The following is a 23,524-nucleotide window of genomic DNA, read 5'->3' on the forward strand; positions in this document are numbered from 1 at the left end:
TGGGGTTGTAGTGAGAACCAATGAGTCAATGTCGCTGGCACAGTTTCTATTATGTGGTGAGAAACAGAACATGTTAGTTCTCTAATTTCCCATTTTCCCCTTTGCTTCCTTCAAATCTTTGCTCACAACTTCTATGAAGCATCAGTACAATAATTAGCCAGATAAATTTTTTTTTTTGCATTTTGCAAACATTGCCAATTCTGTTATTAAAAAAAAGAATTATTTTAGAATTTAGTACTAAAAACAGACTAACTTCCATCTCTTTTTCTCTTTAAACAGCTTTATAACCCATCTTATATTCTTTTTTTTTTTTTTTTGTCATGGCTGTCCAAAACATTAGAGGTAAACTTAATTGTCAAGGGCATTGACTGGCATGCCTCAGTTTCTAGTTGTAGTTATTTACTGTTCTTTTAGAGGTTTTTGATTTCTGAGTTAGGAAAAGACACTTCTATTATTTAAGTAAAATCAATATCTATCTATCTATCATCTATCTATCATCTATCTATCAATCATCTACCAGTATTAGGTTCCTAGAGCTGCTATAACAAATCACCACAAACTGGGTGGCTTAAAACAAGATTTTTTTTCTCTTACATTTCAGAAAGTCAAGTCTGAAATGAAGATATCAGCAGAGTTGGTTCTTTCTGAAGACTCTGAGGCAGAATTTGTTACATGCTTTTCTTTTAGCTCCTGGTGGTTGCAGCCAAGCCATAGCCTCCCTTGGCTTATGGCTGCATCACTCCACATCATCTGACATCACATGCGCTTCTTCCCTGTATGTCTCTACACATGGCCTTGTAAGGACACCATCATGGATTTAGGGGCCACCCAATTCAGTACGGCCTCATCTTAGCCTATATAATAAAGAGCTAATATGCTAATTAGACCTGACGGTGGACCGACCTTCCGAAACGACCTTCTGGAACGACCTTCCAGAACGACCAGTGGGTGGGGGGGGGGGGAGGGACGGTGGCGGGGCTGCAGGGCTGGGAGGCAGCCAGGGCCGAGAGGGCCGAGCTCCTTGCACCGGGCCTCTAGTCTTAAATAATTATCTCCGAAAAAAACCTCTATTTCCAAATAAGGTCACATTCTGAAAACATTAACTTTGGGGGGACATTATTCAACCTAATATACTACCAATATCACACTTGCTTTATGTTCTGACCTTCTGCTTCCCAACTTCTTCTCATATATACTGTTTGGTTTCTCGGTTCATTTATTCCACAGTTACTTACTGAGTGCCTACTATGAAGCAGGCATTGAGAACACAACAGTAAACAACATGTTTGCCCCTAGAGGTCCTATAATCTAATGAAGGAGAAATACACTAATATAATAACCTGATTAAATATATGTTAATGAATAATAAAATTTAAATGATGCCAAGGGCTATGAAATAACGTGAGATATAAGATATGATTCAGATTGAATCGGGAACAATGGCAGTCTCTGAAGAAGGGAGATTTCAGCTGAGAGTTTATAATGAGAAGGCATTAGCTGGGTAAGTGTCAGGGGGAAGAGTATTTAAGGAGGAGGAGGCAACAGCATGTGCAGAGACCCGAAGGCAGGGAAGACGCTGGGGTATCTCTACCTAAAATGACTACTGTGGTGGGGCTGTAATGATCTAAGAGAAAGTGGCATGAGATGAGGCTGAAGAATTAGGCAGGGTCACATCCCACAGGGCACTGCAGGCCATGCTCAGTACTTTACATTGCTCCCTAATTAACATGAGGCCATTGCAAGCTTCTAAGCAGAACAGTGATCTTCCATGTGGAGAACTAATTGAAGAAAGGCAGGAATGAAAACAGAAGAGACCAGTGGGGAGACTTTTACAGTGGTCCAGGTGAGGGACAATGGCTTGGAGACTCAAGTGATGACTGTGGAGATTGGCATGTGTGGGACATATTTTATAGAAAGAAAAGATGTGGCTTATTGATGGATATAGAAGGTGAGACGTGGGGGGCATTAAGGACACCTGCCAGTTTATGGAAACAGTAATAGGACGGACAGAGGTACCATTGCCAAGATGTGAAGCATGGAAGGAAGAGCACATTGCAGCAGGAAGATCAAGGATTCAGCTGTTGACAAGTTAAATATGAGATGCCTACAGGATAGTCAAGTGGAGATGTCAAATAGGAAATCAGATACACGGTTCTGGAACTCAGGAGAAGAGTCTGTGTTGAAATTCATAGTTGGGCGTTATTGGTAAATGCAAGCGATTTGAAGCCATTATCGTTGGCTTTAGATTTTTTTTTTCTTCTTCTTTTTAAATGTCAGGCTGACCTTGTGCTGGTTTATTTGGCTTCTCTTTTAAATGTCTGAGCTCTTGGGGGCTCTTGTTTCACCTTTTAGTTTCCTATCTTAATCATCCAATTTCGGGCTCCCTTTGCAGGTTTCTTTATAATTACATCGTAAAGGCAGAGCATTGCCATGAAAGAAGCAGGTTCTGATGATCTGTGTGCCTTGGGCAAATCACTTAAGATCTCTGGATATTCGTTTCACATCTATAAAAGGGAATTGGTTGTTTTCCGTTTGGAAAAAACACACCCTAGTCTTCAAGGTAAAGCTATACAAAGTGTTAATGTTATCCGCAGTTTTCCCTTACCTCGGTGACAGCAAAACTCCTCTTGCCACAGGGAACCACCTTGTACCACTTGTCGTGCAGCACATCCATAAAGCCGTGGGACTTGTATTGACTGATCAGCTCAGATACGTTGGAGGTCAGCGGAGAGTTGGGGGGGAGCCCGATGCCGTATCCTAGGAGAAAAGATAGTCTCAGATGAGTTTTTCACCTGGGAGGCTCCTAAGAGGTTGCCGCTACACTCATGTGATATGGCCATGAGGCCTGGGAACAAGGGTAGGGTGGACCATCACCATCTTGCCTTCAAAGGACTCAAAGATATTTGAGGTATGATTACCTTCGATCTGCTGCTCCTCGGAGTAGATGAGTCTGGAAAGGAGAGGAATGGGCTGTGCATAGTATGCAGGCGGTGCATTGTATCCCAAGGCCTCTGCGCTTCCTTTCAAGGTATTTCTTAGAAGCCCCCGTTGAGGTCTTTACCAGGGCTAGGATCCCCTATCCGCTTCTGCTAGAGCCCTTCCTCTAGACCAGGGTGGGGGACGTCCATCCTGCAGGCTGTAGAAGGCCCGCAAAATCATTTGGCCTGGCCCTGCCATGGCATTAGGGGTCAGTTAATTAAGTGTTTGACCACATATAGCAGGCTAATTTTCTTTTTTAAAAAAAATATATTTTATTGATTTTTTACAGAGAGGAAGAGAGAGGGATAGAGAGCTAGAAACATCGATGAGAGAGAAACATCGATCAGCTGCCTCCTGCACACTCCCCACTGGGGATGTGCCCGCAACCAAGGTACATGTCCTTGACTGGAATCGAACCTGGGACCCTTGAGTCCGCAGGCCGACGCTCTATCCACTGAGCCAAACCGGTTTTGGCATAGCAGGCTAATTTTCAAGTTGATAATTCTGTATGGTCGAGGAATGATGTTATAAATATCCAAATGGCCTTGGGCAGAAAAAAGGTTCCCCATCCCTGCTCTAGACCTGAAGTACACAAAAGTGGGTTGTAATTATAATCTTTGGCTTATGATATTAGTCTCATCATTGGTCATGCATGACCCTCTTTTACTTTTATTTTGTTTATTTTTAAACAGTAAGACCATGAAACATACGCGATAGCATAACTAAAATATCAATAACAACGTATAATTAACTTCAATGATTAAAACAATGAGTCTGGTAAAACCAAGTGTGGGAGAAGACAGATCAATAAGATCACTTACACATTGTTCGTGGTCATGCAAATCGATGTGACCCCTTTGGAAAACAGTTTGATGTTGCAAGTACTCATTCAGTTTTGTTCAGGTGAACATTTATATACTCTAAGACCAGCAGTTTTAAGTACATTCCCAAAGAAGTCTTCCACAAGCACACCAGGAGATATGCTACGAGAGCCACTCTTCATAATAGCAAAAACTGCCAACAACCCAAAGGTGCTTTGACAAGAAAATGGTAAATAAATTGTGGAATATTTACACAATTGGAATATTATAGTATAGTGTGAAACATATTCATTAGAACTACATGCAATAATACGGATAACTCTTAGCAATAAGATATGGACTGAGCCTGGCCACAGTGGCTCAGTGGTTGAGCGTCGACCTATGAACCAGGAGGTCATGGTTCGATTCCCAGTAGGGGCATATGCTCTGGTTGCAGGCTTGATCCCCAAGCGTGCCGGAGGCAGCTGATCAATGATTCTATCTCATCATTGATGTTTCTATCTCTCTCTCTCTCCATTCCTCTCTGAAATTGATAAAGATATATATATATATATATATGTATAATAGGCAGTGAAAAGGGTCAGTTCCAGAAAATTACAGCATGAATCCACTGTGTAAATGTAAAAAGATTCAAAACAAAACAATCTATTTTTAGGAATTCATATGTATGTGGTTAAAGTATGTTTAGAAAAAAAATCAAGGAAATGACCAACCAAAAATCCAGGATAGTAGTTACTGAAGGCAAGGGAGTCAGGGGAAAGGATGAGGGAGGAACACAGGTGGAGGGAATTTGGTGTCAGCTCTCTTAAGCAGCTTGGACCCTATATCCTCACTCTGTGTGCCTTTATTTGCTTTCCAAACTGTTACTGCACTGTGGATCTCTTTGATGAGCCATGTGGAAGAGCTAATTACCTGCATTTTATCTTGAGCTATTGAATAGCAGAATTTTTTAAAAAAAGATGTTTTGCCCTCAAGATAATTGAGGAAGATAAACTAAAAATATAGTTACTTTCTTTTTCACAGATAAAAACTAAAAGGCTGTCACGAGTCCAAGGATATTTACTGGTGACAAATACCTGCCAAAATTATTGTATCTTAACAATTTACTTCCAAGTAGATTAGTTTTTGTTCCTATTTTTATTGCAGATACATAAATTACACAAAACCTTCTTTAAGAAAGGATGAGGTCTGAGATGTGAGCATAACCAATAAAAGACAAGACATAACTAATGCGGAGAAAATTTTTGAGTTTTGAAGAGCTGTATGTTTTTTTATCCCCTGGTAATTTTGTTTGTTCCTTAACAATGGCAAGTCAAGGAAATGTTGACAATGTCAAGAGCATGATTAGAATTTTTCATACACAAAGCTATTTTGAGGGCCTGTTTTGTGCCGAGTTTTGGTTGGAAAGGCGAGACTGAGAACAAAAGGCTTTACATGAGCAGCCTGTTCTGCAGATGTTATCATAAAATAACATTTTTTTTGTGTGTGTGATGAGTAATTGTAAGGATGTAGCAGTTTTCTTTAGAAACACTTCTTACAACGAATGCTATTGACAGTTCCGCTGCACATACATTCACTCAATCCTTATTTACATGCCAGGCACAATCCTAGGCACGTGTATAATAATATCCACTGACTTACTGATTCACTCATTCGTTCAATGGACAAATATACTGAGTGAACAGGCACTGTGTGGAGTGGTCCGGATTTAGCAGTGAGCCAGGCAGATATGGCCACTGCAGTTGCGGTGTATCCACTCTAGTCGAGAGACAGATATTAAACAATGACTGTACAATGATTATTTTATTACATCTATTATATAAAAAGCCTGTGGTCATCACGCCATCACGCAGTAATGACGAATCAGCAGGAGGCTGCGTGCGCAGCAGGTGCACGCAGGTGGGCGGGGACTTGAATCTGGAGGACTTGACCAGAGGCGCGGGTGGGTTTCTGGGTCCCACCGGGGTAGCGGGCAGGTTTCTGGGTCCCCCCTCCCGTGGCAGCAGCAGCCACAGGACTCTTTCAGGGTCCTGTGAGCCGCGGGACTCTGGGTCCTGGGTCTCGTGCAATTTTGCGCGCTGGGCCCCTAGTATGAGATAAGTGCCATGAGGATGAAGAACTGAGGCATATACAAACATAGAGTAGGAGGAACTGGAACTCTCTGGTGGAAGCGGGTTAATGATCAGGATAATTAGGCCCGGTTTGCTGAATATTATTGTATTTTCTCACAATATATTACAAACTATTATATCATAAAAATATTGTAAAAATACAATAATATTCAGCCCCTGTGGCAATAGTTTTCAACAACAACAAATACTCGTAATATTTATCGAGGGCTTACTATATACCAAGTCCTGCTCCTATAATAAACCTTTTACAAACCCTACCCTGTTTTGCAGATCATGCACTAGACTAAGATTGTGTGTACTAGAGTGTAGCATACAGTTCATTGAAATCACTCTGGGTTTATAATGATAAAAACTAGAACATACTGACACCTACTGTGTGCCAGACACCATTCCACACTGTGTGTCTAGTTCCTTTATGAACCCAAGCAGAATATGTATTCCTCAAGTATTAAAGACTGAATGAGTAAACTGCCCAAGGTCACACAGCTCACAGTTGGCAAAGCCAGCATTTGAAAGTAGGTCTGTTTGAGTCTAAAGCCAGTGCTCTGTCCACTGTATCTAGAATAGCATGCGACCAAGTCAAGGGAAAGCTTGGCTATTTCCGCCCCTTCAATGCAGGCCATAGCACCACAGTCATGTTGATGTGATCCCCCAAACTAGGCAGCAGTTCAGTACAAAACCGCAATCATCTAAATGGTGGTTTGTTTTCAACAGCAGACATGAATATATATCATTGATGGGCATATTTTGTCCATGTAAATGTGAGTGTGTATAGACAGATATGCCATCTAGACATCGGAAATTAACTAGCAAGGATGCTCCCTGCCTCTATTATTCCTCCTACAAACCCTCTTAAATTACTCAGCCCAGCTTAGTGTAGCAATGGCAGAATTATTTTCATTTTTCACTTCATAAGCATTTGTTGCACACCTATGCATCTATTCATTAATCCCACAAACATGTTGTGAATGTTCATTCTGTATCAGACACTCCGCCAAGTGCTGTAGAGGCTGCCAAGTTCAATTAGACACTCGGTCTGGCCATGAGAAGCTCATGGTGACATGGGGAAATGAGACACACATACATAACTATCCAACATAGTGGGAAGTCAGGGCTTTTCTTGGGAAAAAAGATAGGTGAGGCATAAGTTCAATATGGGTGAAATATAATGACTAGGATGCAAGGAGGAGAATGGATAAAACTCTGTGGAGTTCAGATGAATGATAGATTGCTACCATATGAGAGGATGAGAGAAGACATCTGAGACTGATTCGTACGGTGGTATTTTGGGAAGATGTGACAAAAATACATGATAAGACAGTTTAAAAATCTGAAGTTAATACTTGTAATAAATCTACATATTCTAAGAAAAGAATTTTGGCACTACAACAAAAGTATAAAAATTGTCCCAGGGCGAAAGCTATGTTGAAGTTTCAGAGACATTTATAAAAGATTGCTACATAGGAAATAATAAATTTTAAATCACTCCACTCCATCATGTCAAAGTTAAGCTGCAATTGCTAAAAATAGATTACTGTCCTTTTTAATTTTCTATTCTACTGCATATATTGAATATTGTCATTTTAATGATTTTTAACAACAATAATTATTAGATAATTAAAACAAACTATCAAGGGGAGAAATAAGACAAAAGTTACATGGCAATGAGAAGAGGTATTTGTTAAAAGACATAAAATTCCATTTTATTCAGAAACATAAAATAGTATAAGTTAGAAGGTTTCATCCCCATCCTTCTCTTTATCAGTTGCTTTTCGAATTTGCTGTGTTCATTGGTCAAAGAATTCTTATTTTTAAATTGCTGACTCGACTTAGCAGCCTGAGCTGCTTTCATTATCATTAGAAACATGGCTTTGCAATAAAGACGAGGTTGACTACTTTGTGGCTGATGGATGAAGCAAAATGGAATCCTTCATCCCTAAAGATGAAGGCATCAGGCACCCTGGAAATTGCATACAGCTTAATAGCCCAAGAGAACAATTTTCAGAATAGAGTCCCGATCTTTTCCCCATGGATAAATCAGCTTTACTCAGCCTAAGAGTGGTGAAAATATATTTTGGCTAGGAAATGTATAGTTAAAAATTCATGGACTAAGAGAACTTCCTGAAATGTGGTTGGAAAATAGATATTTTGAAAATAAGATTTCAGGTAGCATTAAAAAAAAAAAAAAGGCTCTATTAAGAAAGACTAATTCAGTTTTGCAGCCAGTCCTTGGAATACCATATTTACTAGTAGCTGCTCTGGGGCAATGGTTGAGAACATATTGCAATTGTCTCAACTATAAAGATGACACTAAGAATGAGGTTCCTTTATCCCCAGTACATCACAGTGGAGAGAGAAGTGTGTGGGAAAAGCTGAAGGCTATCTATCCTGGGACAATTTTATGTGAATTGGTCTTAATCTCTTAATTCAACATACTGAATAATAATTTATTAGGCACTTACTATGTGCTTGTACATACTTTACATGTCTTATTTTAGTTAATCTTTACAACCCTATCATAGATATATTATTCATAAACCCATTATGCAGATGAGGAACCTGAAGACCTGCCCCATGTAGCACAGTAGTAACAGCAACTCTGCTCTAACCCAAACACTCAGATTCACAGCTGGTGCTCCAAGAACTGTATTCAATAATTAGTGGAAAACAAGTAAGAGAACAAACTCAAAAATGGGCAAAGGTCTTTGGCAGAAAGGTCACAAATCATTACTGTGCAGTTCCGCTTCTTTTTCCTCATTTGACCTTTATTGTCAGCTAACTCCAATGCATAAATTTGGGACATGTATTCCTTTATCTTAACACTTTCTTCCCCTTTCCCCAACCCTCAGAGCACACACTATGTCTTTGTCTTCTCTGGTGTATATAGTATTTAAAATGACAAAAGGTTTTCTACATGCTCTTAAATTCCTAATAGTTTTGGGTTGCTGAGCTAAGTCCTCACGAAAAGGTTTCAATCTCAGCGTGGAGCCACTGTCTCTCTCATTTGCCTCACCTTTTATCTTTCAAGCCTAGATAAACGTAGAGTGGTGAAGTTGGGGGTGTATTCAGTAGTCGCAGTGAGTGGTGTGATATCAGTACTATACAGAGTGAATGTACATTGAGCGTGACGGAATCAATGTACTCCATTTTCCCTCCTAAGTTCCCAAAGTCGTTTAAGCACCTGGAAAAGTATATGCAGAACATCAGGGTGCTTTTGATGACTACATTAGCGACTGAATTAAGTACTTATTTCAAATCTAACCGAATGAGTTATGTAATGGGTAATACATCATTTATCACATAACTGTTATATGCCTAGATCCTGTGAAAGGAACCAGACATATGCAACAGTCCTGTAAGTAAAAATTGTTCATAAGTTGCTTTGATGATATTTTTATGCCTATAAAGTCTAATGAATTAATAATAGAGCCTACATTTTCATAAGTTCCAGAAACCTAAATGTTGTTAAAGGAAAGCAAGTAATATTTTTAAAAATTTCATTAAGAGAGAAAGATTCCCTGAAGTAGGCCTGTGGTAGGGGGTGTGGTGTGGAGGGAGATCAACAGGGGAAAAGAAGGGGGCATCTGTAATACTTTCAACAATGAAGATATATTTAAGAGAGAGAGAGAGATTTCCTAAAAATCTATAAATTAATATGCTTTTTCAAAGAGCAGCAATCAAGCCTTTCCCTAGTATCTTCATCACATTGCTGTTTATAACTTAGAAGTAACTTCTCTTTGTGTTTTGCCAAGTTCTGTTTTTAGGTTGTGAACTTGTTGCCAGGGGCAGTATTGAATTAAATTTTCTGATTTGCACCTCACCCAGAATAAATCAGCAATAGTTCCCCGCCCTCTCCCCCCACTCCCCAGAATAAAGCAACAATGACCATGAGAATGCTCTCTCTGTTCAAGTCTGTAGCCTTTCTGCTCTCTTGCAGGGAGAGCTCTTCCATGGGCCATTTTTGTGCTTATCCCCTTTGAAGACAACGTGGTGTCTGGAGATGATGAGAATGGCAAGATGAGAAGTCTCAGGAGCACAGGGGGGAATGTAAACAGGGAGTCAGCGGGAGTTAATTGTGTGGCATCTGGTGCTGGGGTCCAGCAGAGGCAAACAAGCCATCTCACCACAGCCTTTTGACAAGACAGGGTGTTCTCTGAGGACAAAGGTGGGAAGTGGAGTCCCTCATTCTTATGCCCCCAGTCAATGATTCATTGTTCAGTAGCTGCTAATGGCAGAAGGGACCTCAATTACCCAGTGAATCTAGGACAGAAAAAAAGTAACATACCTTCTATATCTGCAGATTCCACACAAAAACATGGGAATTTTCCATTGCTACATCAAAATAGGGTTATATAATAAATGTTCTTTGGGTTTTTAAACTTTCTTTTTCTTTTATTTTTGTGACTTTGCTATCTCAGACTGCAGTCTTTTTTCTTTCTTTTTTTTTTTTTTAAATATTATTGATTTCAGAGAGGAAAGGAGAGGGAGAGAGAGATAGAAACATCAATGATAAGAGAGAATCATTCATTGGCTGCTCCCTGCACACCCCACACAGGGGATCGAGCCTGCAATCTGGGCATGTGCCCTGACCAGGAATTGAACCGTGACCTCCTGGTTCATAGGTCGGTGCTCAATCACTGAGCCACGCCATCCGGGCTCAGACGGCAGCCTTAATAGAAGACCACTACAATGTAATCTCTCTCTTCCTGAATTCTATCCCTGGTTCAGGTGGAGGTCACTTTGCCTGGAGAGGAGATTGATTTTTTTCTGAGGAGAAGGTACGAAGAAATAGCATCAGCTGTTATATTCTCATTCATCACAAAAGCAAAGACTTAAGTACAAAATTTGCTGATGTGTTTCGGGGAGACAGAGACCAACTGTAGTTGGAAAACTGGAATCAGAATAGTCTCGCTGCACTAGTTAACATACAGGAAAGTACAGTTTTATGGAAACAGGGCTTGGACACTTGCCCTGGGACTGTTTCAAGTTGAAGTGTTTTCTGACAAGTGAACATGGCTGTCTTGAGGGTCAGGGTGTACTGTCAGGGGAGAGAAGCTGGGAGCTGGGAGACATGAAATTTGCTGGTTCAAACTACCAGTCCCATATATCAACTGTTGTCCAGAATGAAAGGAGCTACTGACAAAGCAATCCTTCTTTGGTCCTAGAGTTTGATTGATTGGTTGATCAACTTGGAAGCAAAAGTTTGCTGCCAGTGGGGAGAAAGGCAAACCTGAGGTCCCAAACGAGGTTTTGTTAGTACTCTTAAAGGTTACTAAGCTACAGAATGAGATTTTCTTTTCTATTTTTTTTTCAACTAGTAGAAAAAACATTTATTTAAGAACCATGAGGTTGGGATTCTAATTCCAGTATTATCACCTAACTGTGTGGTTATGAAAAAGTGATGTAACATCCCCAGACTTTCTTGTGTATGAAGTGTATTAGGTTAGCTCAACATTGGGGTCCTTCCAGTGGTAAAATGTAATCATTCTAGTTTTTTTTGCATCAGATTCATTACATGATTTGGCCATTAGAAAATAAAGATTAATTTAAAATTGGACTCCCCATTTATGACACTATGCCACCACTCCAAGATATCTGCAGCAACATCATTTGAGTAACAACAAGGTTTTCTTTTTTTCTCCCCTCTTCCTAACAGTGGGTAAATACATGTTTGTGGAGTAGGTGAAAAATAAATTCCTAACTTCAGCAACTTAATAGCTAAGTGCTTATGCGTTGAAAATGAACACAAGGGAAGATGAATAGCATTTTGCCTCTGGCTTTGGCATTTGTGACTTGCTAGGTTGGCAAAATGAGCACATCCTGAGTAAGAGTGAATTGAGAGTGACTGATTAATACCTTCTATGGCAAATGGCTTCCCCACAGTAAGAAGCTTGCAGTCAGCATCTATTGACACTTCATAGTCCAGAAGGGCTTTGTCCATGATGAAGGCGTCTAGTTTCTCTGGATCATTCCTACATTTAAGACCAAGAGAAGAAAAGTGAAAAATGATTCCTTAATGAACAGGAAGCACTAAGGTTGACAGCTGGCTTTTGTTTAGGGGACAAAAACCTGGACACGAAGGGCAGCACAAGCTAGCTAGCTGCTGACTCGGCCCTGTTGGCATCTCACTGACCTGTAGAGAAGAGACCAGGGGAAAGAGCCTCTCTTATGAGAGAGCATGACCTCTTTCCAACGGGTCTATCCACCAGTCCTTCATTACTTCTAGAGCCAACAAAAGAGTCAGAGTGACTCTGAATGGAATGAGAAGGTTCATTTCTCATTCACTGACTGAGGACTTTCTTTGTGCTAGACATTGTGTTTATTATTCTCTATACATTTCATCACTCGCGTGAAATCACGAGTGGGTGGTACTATCCCATTTTAACAGATGAGGACATTGAGGCTCAGAGAGTCAAAGTAACTTGATCCAGGTTACACAGCGAGGAAGTGTTGGAGCTAGGTGGGTTCATTATCAGCATGTGGATATTCTCGTTTCTTCCTGTCATGATCACTATCATATTTTTCAGAGACCAGGGATTATTTCACATTTAGGAGGAGATATAAGGAAATGCAAATATGAGATCTAGCATTCCTGGGGGAAAGGGAGTTAAGGTCTCTTTGAAGTCTATAGGCTAGCTTTCAATAAATGCAAGGGGAATAATCTGTGATAGATCTCAGTAATCTGTTTTATTAATTTATCTCCGGAGATTCATGTCTCACTCTCATTCCAGGAAGCAGTTCTGGCAAGAATCATTTAAGCAGGTGTCCCTAGATAGTATCAGTGAATCGGCCATGGGCTGGGATTCAGATGCCAACAGATGCCTTGTGCATCCTTTATGTGTTCTCCCCATTTTTTGGACCAGGCACAGAGTTGGTCCCACTTACAAAGCGGGGGGCTGGGGCGGGGGATGAGGAAAGGGGAGTTTCCAAGAGAATTGTTTAAGTTGTATGCAATGACTCTTGTTTTCAGTCTCCTCAAATCCTTTTTGGAAAGATGTGGACATATATCCACCTAAGAAAGACTCTGACTCTCAGGGTTGTCCAAACAGCTGGGCAAAAACAACTCGTCTCTGCCCCATCTGGGCTGAGTCATTCCTCATTTAGAGCAAAAAATGAGGCTGTTGGAATTCAATACAGAGAACATGGCCAGGGCCCATCAAGACCTAAAAGAGAAAGACAGTCCTAGACATCATTGGGCAGGATGTACATCTTTACACAGATGGCCTTGTTTGGGGCACACATGGACACATGTTAAGCAGGTCAAGTTCCTTCTTGGTGCCAATGACCATTGCTTCCTCCTTCTACTCTTCCAGGAAGTAAAATCACCAATTCACAACCCATCCCCTTTTCCACGGGGTGTTGGATTTAAGTTACAGTGAGGCCCATGTTTAACTTTACCCCAAATGAAGAACATCTCCTAGCTCTACAGCAGTGGGAAGTGTCAAAAAGGGTTCTCCTAGGAACTGATGATGAGGAACCTTAATGGAATCTTGGCAATAAAATAAAAAAGTGGAATTGCAAGACATTTCTCCAAAGTTTTACCACTATGTTAGCAGAATTTACCTTGGGAGCCACAGAGCAACCATTTACCAATACTCTGCAAATATTTACGGTTGCAATAAAAATTGGGGCTCAGTTTTCCTAACAAGTAATTCATGAGGTCCGCTCTCAGTGGTATCCTTAAATAATTACTGATTTCAGACTGCAAAGTGCGGCTAGCTATGACAGGTCTCTATTACATAGGGAGGCAAGAAGCAATCAGCTCACAGACTCTCATGGGGCCCTGAGCCACTGGTGAGGAAGTGGCTGGGTGTGAGCCGGGTATAAGCAGCTTCTAGTGTAGCTGGATCATCCTTATTGTTGGTAGAGCTTCTAGTGGTTTCTCTCATTATAGACTCGTGCTCTTTTTGAACATTCATTTCATAATACATAAAACACAAAACATAGTCATATATAAACATACCAAAAGAAATCAGTACTTTAAGTAGGGATTACTTTCTTAGAAAAACATCATCTCAGAAAGCAGGGCCCTAAGTGAGTTAGGACTAAGCCCAGGGGAATTTTGATAAGAGAGGGAGGGACAGATTTAACACAGGAGGAACCTTTCCTGTACAGAGGACTCCAGGGATTGTGCCCTGCAGGCCAGGGCTCTGGGATATCAGGTAGGTAACATGAGGACTGTCATTGCTTGGAGTGGTGGCTGAGAGCTTAGGCAGTGACTAGGCCACAAGTGGAGACAGAAGCCCAGAGATTAGAAGTGAGAAGGCATTAATGATAAGCTCTGCCTCTATTTCAATTTCACTTCAATCAGTGAATCACTGCGGGAGCTTGTTAAAGAGAAAGACATTCCTAGACTCTGAGACTGTCCGGCAGATTCTGGGCTGAGTCCCGAGATTGTGCATTTCTCACATCTCCCAGGTGCTAACGGGAACACGGATGCTACTGGAACACGGACTACTCTTTGACACATGTTAAGCAGGTCAAGTTCCTTCTTGGTGCCAATGACCATTGCTTCCTCTGGCCATCTGGGACCTACTTCTCTGTTATGGTTCCTAAACCAGCCTACAGTTGTGGTTGGATTCTAGAGATGTGATTCTAGTCCTGAGACTGCCACTTGCTATTACCATGGGCAAGTTGCTTATTCTGGACTTCAACTTCTTCATCTATACCTGCTTTTCTACCTATTTTTTCTCTCCAGGCTAAAGTGGAGTCAATTCTGAGCACTGGGGCCTTCTCAGGTGAAGCTTCCAGAATAAATGAATACCCTGAGTGAGGTGGAGCTGGGGAGAGCACCAGTGGCCCATCACACCCGTTTGTGCCAGAAGAACCTGGTTTGTCAGCCAGTGATACCTAGCTGGAAGCCACACCTTATTCTCTCTCTCAGCCATGCGTTTGCCCAAAAAATGGAATACAGAAGAGGAGCAGGGAGGCCAAGGAGCATTTAACTCTGTGTGTTGGAGGAACTCTACTGTTTTTGCAAAATTAAAAGTACCATTTCATAGTATTTGAGCATCATATATAATGTCGCAAATTTGAGAGCACTGGGCTTCCTCTCTAGACTCTAGTTTAAAGTCCATAAGATTGTTTTAGGGGCCTATTACTAGGGGTCTTGAGAAAAACAGAGCCAGCCATTCTATCCAATGAAGTTATTTATTTTCCTTCTTTCTTAAAAAAAGAAAGAATTTGGGAAGATTATTGTGGTCAACCATAGAGAAACCAGTTTCCTGATGCTGTGCAATTCTAGGGATTGGAGGATTGACTATATGTCATTGTCCTGGGACCATTAGGCAGGAGGGAGAGGACTACTTATTGGGAGCCATTCCTTCCCCTCTCCCAGGCCGACTAGATGAGCGGATCCATACCTACTCACCCTCCCTTGCATTCTGCCTCACTGAATTACAGGCTCCAGTAATCTGCCATGGCAATGGCATTGCTCTTGATTGCTTCTCACAGATTCTGATGGGAAGGATGCAAGCATGGGATCATTGCCTTTTATCTTATTTCCTATCTACAGGAAACCTCTAAGATAAATCCTTCTTCCTTGTGAAAAGAGGAGAGAGTCCATGGGCTTAGAGATTCACTGTGAAGGAAATGGGTGCTTTGGGACACTTTATCTTCTGGCCACATTCCCTGAGTGTTTTATCATTTCTGCACCATTGTTTTCTCAAGTGAAGTCAAGCCAACACTTGCTTCCCCCACCATCTGCTCCACTAATGACCCCATTGGCACTCTGAGCAAAGCTACTGCCAACTTGGGACTATGCAGGTAACTAGTAATCTTAGTCCCATAATTAAATGCAAACTGTTCCATACTGTCTCCTGGATCTCACACAGTGTGAGGTACTACTGAACACACAGTGGGTATATTGAACTGTCATTTAAAAAAACAACAACAACAAACACTGCCTCAGTGAGAACTTTTTGGCCCCAAGAGGCTGACACTCACTTCAGATTCTCCACTCCATCGGGGGTGGCTGGTACATTGTACCTTCTCATATACTCATGCATTTCGGGGAAGCTTTGCCTCACATAATCTTCAGCACTGCTTTCCCGGACAGTTCCAAAGCGGAAGCCCTGGGATGGATGATGGAGCTATGAGGGAGAAAAAGAAATGTCTTTAATATAAATTAGAATTGGTTTCAAAATTTTCTTTTTCCACCACTCGTTGAAATCTAATAATGTAGAATTTTATGCCACACATAGGCATAAAATTGCATAAATATGCATATAGAAATATGCAGACATAGGAGGGAGATGCTCTTTCATATCCCAGCTTTCACATCAGTAATTGTCCTACCTTCAGAAGCAAAGAGATGGAAACAATAAACAGAAAATACAAAAACAATTTTCTGCTTTATATTTAGAACCCATGACAATTTTTTAGAAGCTGTATAAACTGGCATGTAGGATAAATCTAGTTATTATAAACTGCATATCAGACAAAAAATACTCCATGGTTAAGGTAATAAATTGTGCTCCTCCTTGGTTGGAATAGACAAAGACCAACTTAAAACTTTGCAATACTGTGTACCTGTATCTATTTTATGTTAATCTGTCTTTATGCTATATAATAGGTCCTCAAAGAATAATTCATTCAATGTCATTTCATTATAATGCTGACAAGATGCCATAGGAACTTAACCCTACTTTCCCTTTGTGTAGCTAGTCCTTAAAGTCACTCTTCAGAGAAGTCTGCCTGACTCTCATTGTACCCTTCAATTTCACAGAGTAGATAACACTTGGAATTATTTGTTCAATGTCTGCTTTTCCTGCTGGCTCATAAGTTTTTTAGGAGGGCAGGGCCCATGCCTCCCTCATTTGTGTGGTCATAAGTCCTGAACATATAGCTGCTATTACTGGCATCATCATCACCATCATCATCATAATTATACAATACATACAGTGCTTGGAACATAGTAGATGCTTAAGAAATATTGGTTGTCATTATTAACACAAAATTCTTTTAGGTTAGATATATTACCAGTATAATATTTCTGTCACACTTCATGTTATCTTTCCCCTTAAAATTATTTTTCGCTTTAATTTTTATCTTAATTCATTCAAAACAATATGTTCTCTAAAAATGTCTCTGTGTGAGCTTCTAATGGGAAAAAAAAAAACCAATGGGCTGCTCAGCAGTCACAGAATAATAGAATCAGAAAAGGGGTCTAAGAGCGATTGATGCAACCCGATCGACTAGCATCGTCCACCCTGTGTATCCATGTGGTGTGCAATTCAAACAGCCAGGGATGTCAGAGAGCTTGAATCAAGGAGGGAGGATAAGAGTATACACAGAGCTGAAGCACTTGAGCTGGATTACAGCCATCGCCAGAAAGTCCCAGAGAGAAAAGAATTTCTTTAAAGTCTCAGCTAAAAATTTCACCAGCTCTTCCAAGTCTGTTTATATTTGCGTCAACCTCCTCAGGCCTTGGGGAAATATGTGAGGTTAAACTACCTATTTGTATGTGAATTGTTCAGAATTAATGGGATACTGAACTCTACGCAGAGCGCCCACACAGAGAAGAGTCAGCTAGACATTTCACAGAAAGCAGACAAATGGGCTCCACACAAAACAGAAGCAAACTCTAGAAAGAATCAAGCGCCTACGTCCAAGGTAATTGTGATGCTTCAGATTATAAAACAACCCTAATATTGAATATACTCACTTAAGGTTTACATTTGTATTTATCTGAGATTTATACTTAAATAATAAATGGAATGTATCACTGGACTTAGTACAATGCCCTTTCAAACTGGTTGGAAAGGGCCATTTAAAAAACATATATATTTTTATTGATTTCAGAGAGGAAGGAAGAGGTAGAGCGAGATAGAAACATCAATGATGAGAGAGAACCATCAGCTGCCTCCTGCATGCTCCCCACTGGGGAATCAAGTCCACAACCCAGGCATGTGCCCTGACCGGGAGTTGAACTGTGACCTCCTAGTTCATAGGTCGATGCTCAACCACTGAGCCATAACGGCCGGGCCTAGGACACTTCTTTAAAAAGCATTACTATTGATAATTACACAGGAACATCGGGCACACTAGGACAGTCCCCAGCAAACATAAATGTGTGTTCTCTGAGTTATTAATCATGCTCTGAACCTTAGAACCTTTTTCATCTCATGACACACAAACTAATCACTGAAACTCTGCAGCACACAAATATATATATATTTGGCTGAAATGATAAACATAGGTATTATTTCAATTCATTCACACTGAATGGCTATTGTTGTGTTGGCTGATGTTATTTTTTAAATTTAACAATCTAAGGGAAAAGAGGTCAGTGCCCTGACTAAATAGTCAGGTATTACATGTTTTAAAAATGCTTGCGGCACACTGGTTGAAAATTGCTACCTTAGAATATAGAAAAATAAGGCTGCGAGTAATGTTTCAGAGCCCTACCCAGTTTCCAATGTGAATTACTGAGTCATTTATGGTTGTAATTTTCCCCATATTATTCTTATTTTCTTCTACAGAAGCTAAGTTTGTCCATTTCAACTTAAGCATTATATTGTCTCTCCATTTTCGGTCTGAAGTTCCGTGTGTTAGGTCAGCTAATCTCTAGTCAACACACACTTTGACATCATGTTTGATTTATCTGAGCTTTAGCCCGGGTCATTCTGACAACTTGAGTCATTGCATTAAGTCCCTCGTAGAGACTGAGGCTCAGCAAATTATGCCCCACGGACCAATCCAGCCAGCCACCTGTTTTGTAAATCAAGAGTTACTGGCACACAGCTGCGCCCATTCACTTACATGTCGTCTATGGCTGCCTTCACACTACAACAGCAGAGCTGAGTAGGTGGGAAAGAGACTATCTGGTTTCACAACACCTAAAATATTTAGTATCTGGTGCAAACAGAAAATGTTTTCCAGCCCCTGGTATAGACAATATTGATCTAATTATTTTCTTGACTCCGCATTTCAAATGTTCCTCTCTATTAAAAAATCCCATTGGTCACTGAAGAGATGCCACCTTTGCGGGTGAATGAACAGAGTAGGTCTGATAAATCTCCTCAGGCTTCCTGGGCACACTGCCCAGATTTAGGCATTAGTATGACGACACATCTTGTTACAGCCGCGTGGAGTACTCAGTCCTCCAATAGGAGGTCCTGACTACTCAGTACTTCCTTTCTTTCTAGGATCAGTAATAGGAAAGCTCTGGTTACGAAATTTCAAATAGAAGCATTAGTATGATGCTTGGACTAATTTTGAATAGAATTTTCGATCCCAGGGGCCGGGGGTGTTGCAGCAGCCTCCACAGGTTGGAGGATTTTGAGAAATGACCATAATACACAGATTAAATGTAGATGAGTTGCTTTGCTCATCCTTTTCTTTGCCACTTTCCTCCACTACTCATCCTTTTGATGAGGACTTTGTTAGAGATAGAAAATATTACCTATATTTGTAGATAATATTTAAATATTTAAAATATAGATAACACTGTCTATATTATTTCTTCTATTATTTTAATAATGGTAATAGCCAACCCTTATAGGATACCTCAATTCCAGGCACTATGCCAAGGTCTTAAATTCATCACTCCTTTAATTTTCACAGCACCTTCTGTATACATATAATCATTATCCCTATTTTATTTTTTGTTAATCTTCATTTGAGGATATTTTCCCCCCATTGATTTTCAGAGAGAGTGGAAGGGAGGAGGGAGGAGGAAGAGGAGAGAGAGAGAGAGAGAGAGAGAGAGAGAGAGAGAGAGAGAGACATTGAGTGAGAGACACACATCAATTGGTTACCTCCCAGATGCGTCCTGACCACGGTGAGGGATTGAACCTGCAATCCAGGTACGTGCCCTTGAATTAGCATCAAAACTGTAATCCTTCTGTGTGTAGTCTGATGCTCTAACCACTGAGCACATCAGCCAGGGCATTATTCCCATTTTAAAGAAGGGGGGATTGAAGCTTGAAGTTAAAGCAACTTCTTGCCCAAGACCACACATAACCAGAAAGTGGCATATCAAGGAACGGAATCCAGAAACCTGAGAACTTGTATTATTAATCTCTAGTTTATACTGCCTTTGGGAAGGATTCTTTTTTCTTTGAGAAGCTATAGATAAGATAGACATTCCTCAAGCCTAATGGTCAGTTTAATCCAAACAGCCAGTGCCAGCTTAAAGAAAGCAGACAAAGAGCCCATATCCTTTGGGTTTTTAAAGACGGTGTTTGTCAGTTATAGCAACAGCAGCAAAAACAGCAACATTTGACCTGTGCTGTTTACAAAACTCATTCATGCATATTATTCCACTCACCAGGCACAAGCAGTCTGATAGTTTCTGTGTTCTAGTCATTAAAGGTAAAAAATGAGCTAGGGGGATTGACCAAGCTCCCTATAACAAACACATTCATCCTCTATCCCGTGGGGGTCAAATGTTTGGGCTCAATATCCATCAGTCTTGAGGGTGGCTGTAGGAGGACTGAGCCCTATTCCTTCTTCCCTTGCCCGCATCACCACATCTTCACACTCGTCTCTGTTGCCTCACTGTCATCTTATTGCTTCCTTTGTTCATTCTACCTGGGTTACAGGTGGAGGCTGAACCTGAAGAGAGATGTCAAAGTTGGGGAGGCTGCAAAAATATGGAATTGAGGCTAGAGGAGACATTAGTAGCTGCAGATGCTGAAGACCTCTTAGTCCATTCATTTATTTTTATAGATAACTAGAGGCCTGGTGCATGACATTCGTCCATGGGCAGGGGGTGTCCCTCAGCCCGGCCTGTATCGGGCCTAAACCAGCAGTCGGACATCCCTCTCGCCATCCAGGATCGCTGGCTCCTAACCACTCGTCTGCCTGCCTGCCTGATCGCCCCTAACCACTCACCAGCCTGCCTGATCACCCCTAATTGCCTCTGCCTTGGCCCCTGCTGCTGTGGCTTCATCCAGAAGGACATCTGGAATGACGTCCAGAAAGTTGTTCAGCTGTCTGGTCTAATTAGCATATGCTTTTATTGTTATAGATAATTTAGGGAGCTTCTATTTATTAAGTGCTTCCTATGTGTCAGGCATTGTGCAAAAACCTTAACATGGATTATCTAATATGTCTCATAACAATTTATGAGGTATTTATTACATCTGTAACTTTCACACAAGAAACTAAGGCTTGTGTTTAAATAACTCGCCCTAAATTGCTCAGCCAAAAGTCATACAGGAGGGCTCTGAACTTTGTCAAACTTCAGATTTAGGCCCATGATGAGAAAGGTAAAGAAGGGACTTACTTAGATCACACAAATAATGCAAAGGTGAGCTTGAAAAACCCTCACTCAACCCGACATCTAATCCTGTGGAATGTATAATCCCCTCCCTAAATGAATATGGCTGATAAAAATAATTGTTCTTTATTTTTCTTTATAGTATGTTCTGTTCAACATTTCCCCATCTACTCTTTATGAAATCACAAGTTTCCAATCTTTATTTCCTTTCCCAAAAAGTAATTTCTTGAATTAAATTTGCTTATCGACATCCACAAAATGGCCCTGAGGTACTTACTCACTTACGAGGCCTCTGAACGTCCTTGGTATCTTTCTGTCTCATGCATAGTAATACAAAGGGACGGCCCATGATCATGGTCTTTTTAGTGTCTGTCCCTTAGACACTACAGAGAGCAACTCAAAGAATTACAGATTTTCTACAGGGGAATTATCACTATTCTATTGTCAATGTTCTATGTCTTTGTTTCCTCGTTTTGTTTTCCATGTAAGTCATTTTGTTTTGCATCTTCTCTGGCCCTGGTCCCAATGTCTTGTTCCATTCATTTGGAGTAGCCTATCCTCTTCAGTTCACCGAGACCCTTCCCATCGTCTTCCTCAACATCCCCTTCAAATCCCATTTCATGTTGACTGATCTTGTAGTGCTAAGTCCATTTCTCCCTTCTATGTCAGACTAGTTATTTCACTACTGATACCACCAACACTAGTGATGCTTTCCAGTCAAGACCCCCGGAATAATAATCATCACAATGGTGGTGATGATGACAATGTGGCCCACCATGTGCCAGGCATTGTTTAAATGCTTTAGACATATTACCTTTTTTAATTCTTACAATAATCTTATGAGGCAGATCCTATCATTACATAGATTTTATAGATGAGAATCCAGAGGCACAAAGCAACTAACTAACTGGTCTAAGCTTATGGAGCTAGTAAATGACAGAACTGAGCGGCCTGTGTGGCTCCATGGTTTATGTTCTTGACCACTATAGTACACAGTATAAACATTATTTGCTTTATCAGCTATTCCCTTAACTGCTGTGACACTGACTCAGGTCCCTCACCCACAAAATTGAAAGAGTTCGGCCATTGTACCCGCATCCCCACAGCCAATCAAGAAAGCTTAGTTAGCTCCTAACGATCTGTTAATACGGGTGTCTATGATTTATTGTGCTGATGACATGCATGGCCCTGCACATTCATCATGTCATTTCAGACTTCCTACGCCTCTATGAGGTAGGTTCTGTTAATAACTCCATTCATGGATGGAGAAATGGAGCTCAGAGACATAAAATAATTCCCCCCAGTCTCTTCAACCCAGGCTGCTGGAGACAGTTGTGATACACACCTATCAGCTGACTCTAGAATCCAACCACCTGTAAGGCATTGTCTTACTGGGATTTTCAAAGTTAACTATGATCGTAATGCAATTATTTTAGAACCATGATCCCTCTGAAGATGTGAATACACTGTAAATAGCAGAGTTGGGGCCTGAACCAGGTCGCTGAGGCCAGAACAGACACCTCTTATGGAAAAAGGGAGGATTCCTTTAAGCCCATGGCATCAGAAGAACCCTTTTGTCTATATAATTGACTTACTATCCAACCAAAAACTTCAAGGTGAAAAATGACCTGTGGCCCATGGAACCCAAACTTCTCACTTAGTGGCTGCCCCTCACCAGCAGTACTGTCCTCGCCCACTGAGCAGGCAGGAAGGCCCTTGCCTGAACTAGAGTCAGCAATTATGGGCTGATTAAATGCAAATGGATGAAAATAGCTATAAATTGACCTCCAGTCTAGTGATGTAAGCTTTTTGGCCCAACACCACGCAATCCTTGTGGCTGAGAAACAAGTTTGAATGCCAGTTTTTATTTAATTATATAACTCAGAGGAATTAAATATTGAAGCATGACCTGAGGAATGTGGCTTTCATTCTGGGTAGGTTGGGTGCAAAAGTACAGTGGGAGGTTTAGCCTAAAGGTCTGTAATCCCACAGCTTGGATCCCAGGAAGCCAGCCTCTTCGAGAAGGTACTAAAGAAAAACATCACAGGCCCAGCCGGCGTGGCTCAGAGGTTGAGCATTGACCTATGAACTGGGAGGTCACAATTCCCACTTGGGTCACATGCTTGGGTTGCAGCCTCGATCCCTAGTGTGGGTCGTGCAGGAGGCAGCCAATCAATGATGTTTCTGTCTCTCTCTCTCTCCTCTCTGAAATCAATAAAAATATATTTTAAAAAAGAATATACCATTTTCTTTAAAAAGAAAAAACACCACACAAATAGGAAGACAAACTACTGAATAATAATTAAGAAGAGAAATCCTTTCCTCTTGCTTTATTTTTCTCTGAGGCTAGCCTTTGGGAGTGAGTT

General features: G+C 40.9%; 1 protein-coding gene across 1 annotated transcript in view; it reads right to left on the bottom strand.

Annotated features, from left to right (window-relative positions):
• The window catches only part of GRIN3A (glutamate ionotropic receptor NMDA type subunit 3A), a 151,566-nt gene that overhangs the window by 27,940 nt on the left and 100,102 nt on the right, over positions 1-23,524 (bottom strand). The window contains exons 4-6 of the mRNA XM_008141843.3: positions 15,878-16,023; positions 11,789-11,904; positions 2,606-2,757 (exon numbers count right to left, since the gene is read on the bottom strand). Of these exons, the coding sequence (XP_008140065.2) occupies positions 2,606-2,757; positions 11,789-11,904; positions 15,878-16,023 (414 nt within the window). The remainder of the gene's footprint in view (positions 1-2,605; positions 2,758-11,788; positions 11,905-15,877; positions 16,024-23,524) is intronic.

The sequence above is a fragment of the Eptesicus fuscus genome, chromosome 15, assembly GCF_027574615.1.
Source record: "Eptesicus fuscus isolate TK198812 chromosome 15, DD_ASM_mEF_20220401, whole genome shotgun sequence".
In the NCBI taxonomy this organism is placed as follows: domain Eukaryota; kingdom Metazoa; phylum Chordata; class Mammalia; order Chiroptera; family Vespertilionidae; genus Eptesicus; species Eptesicus fuscus.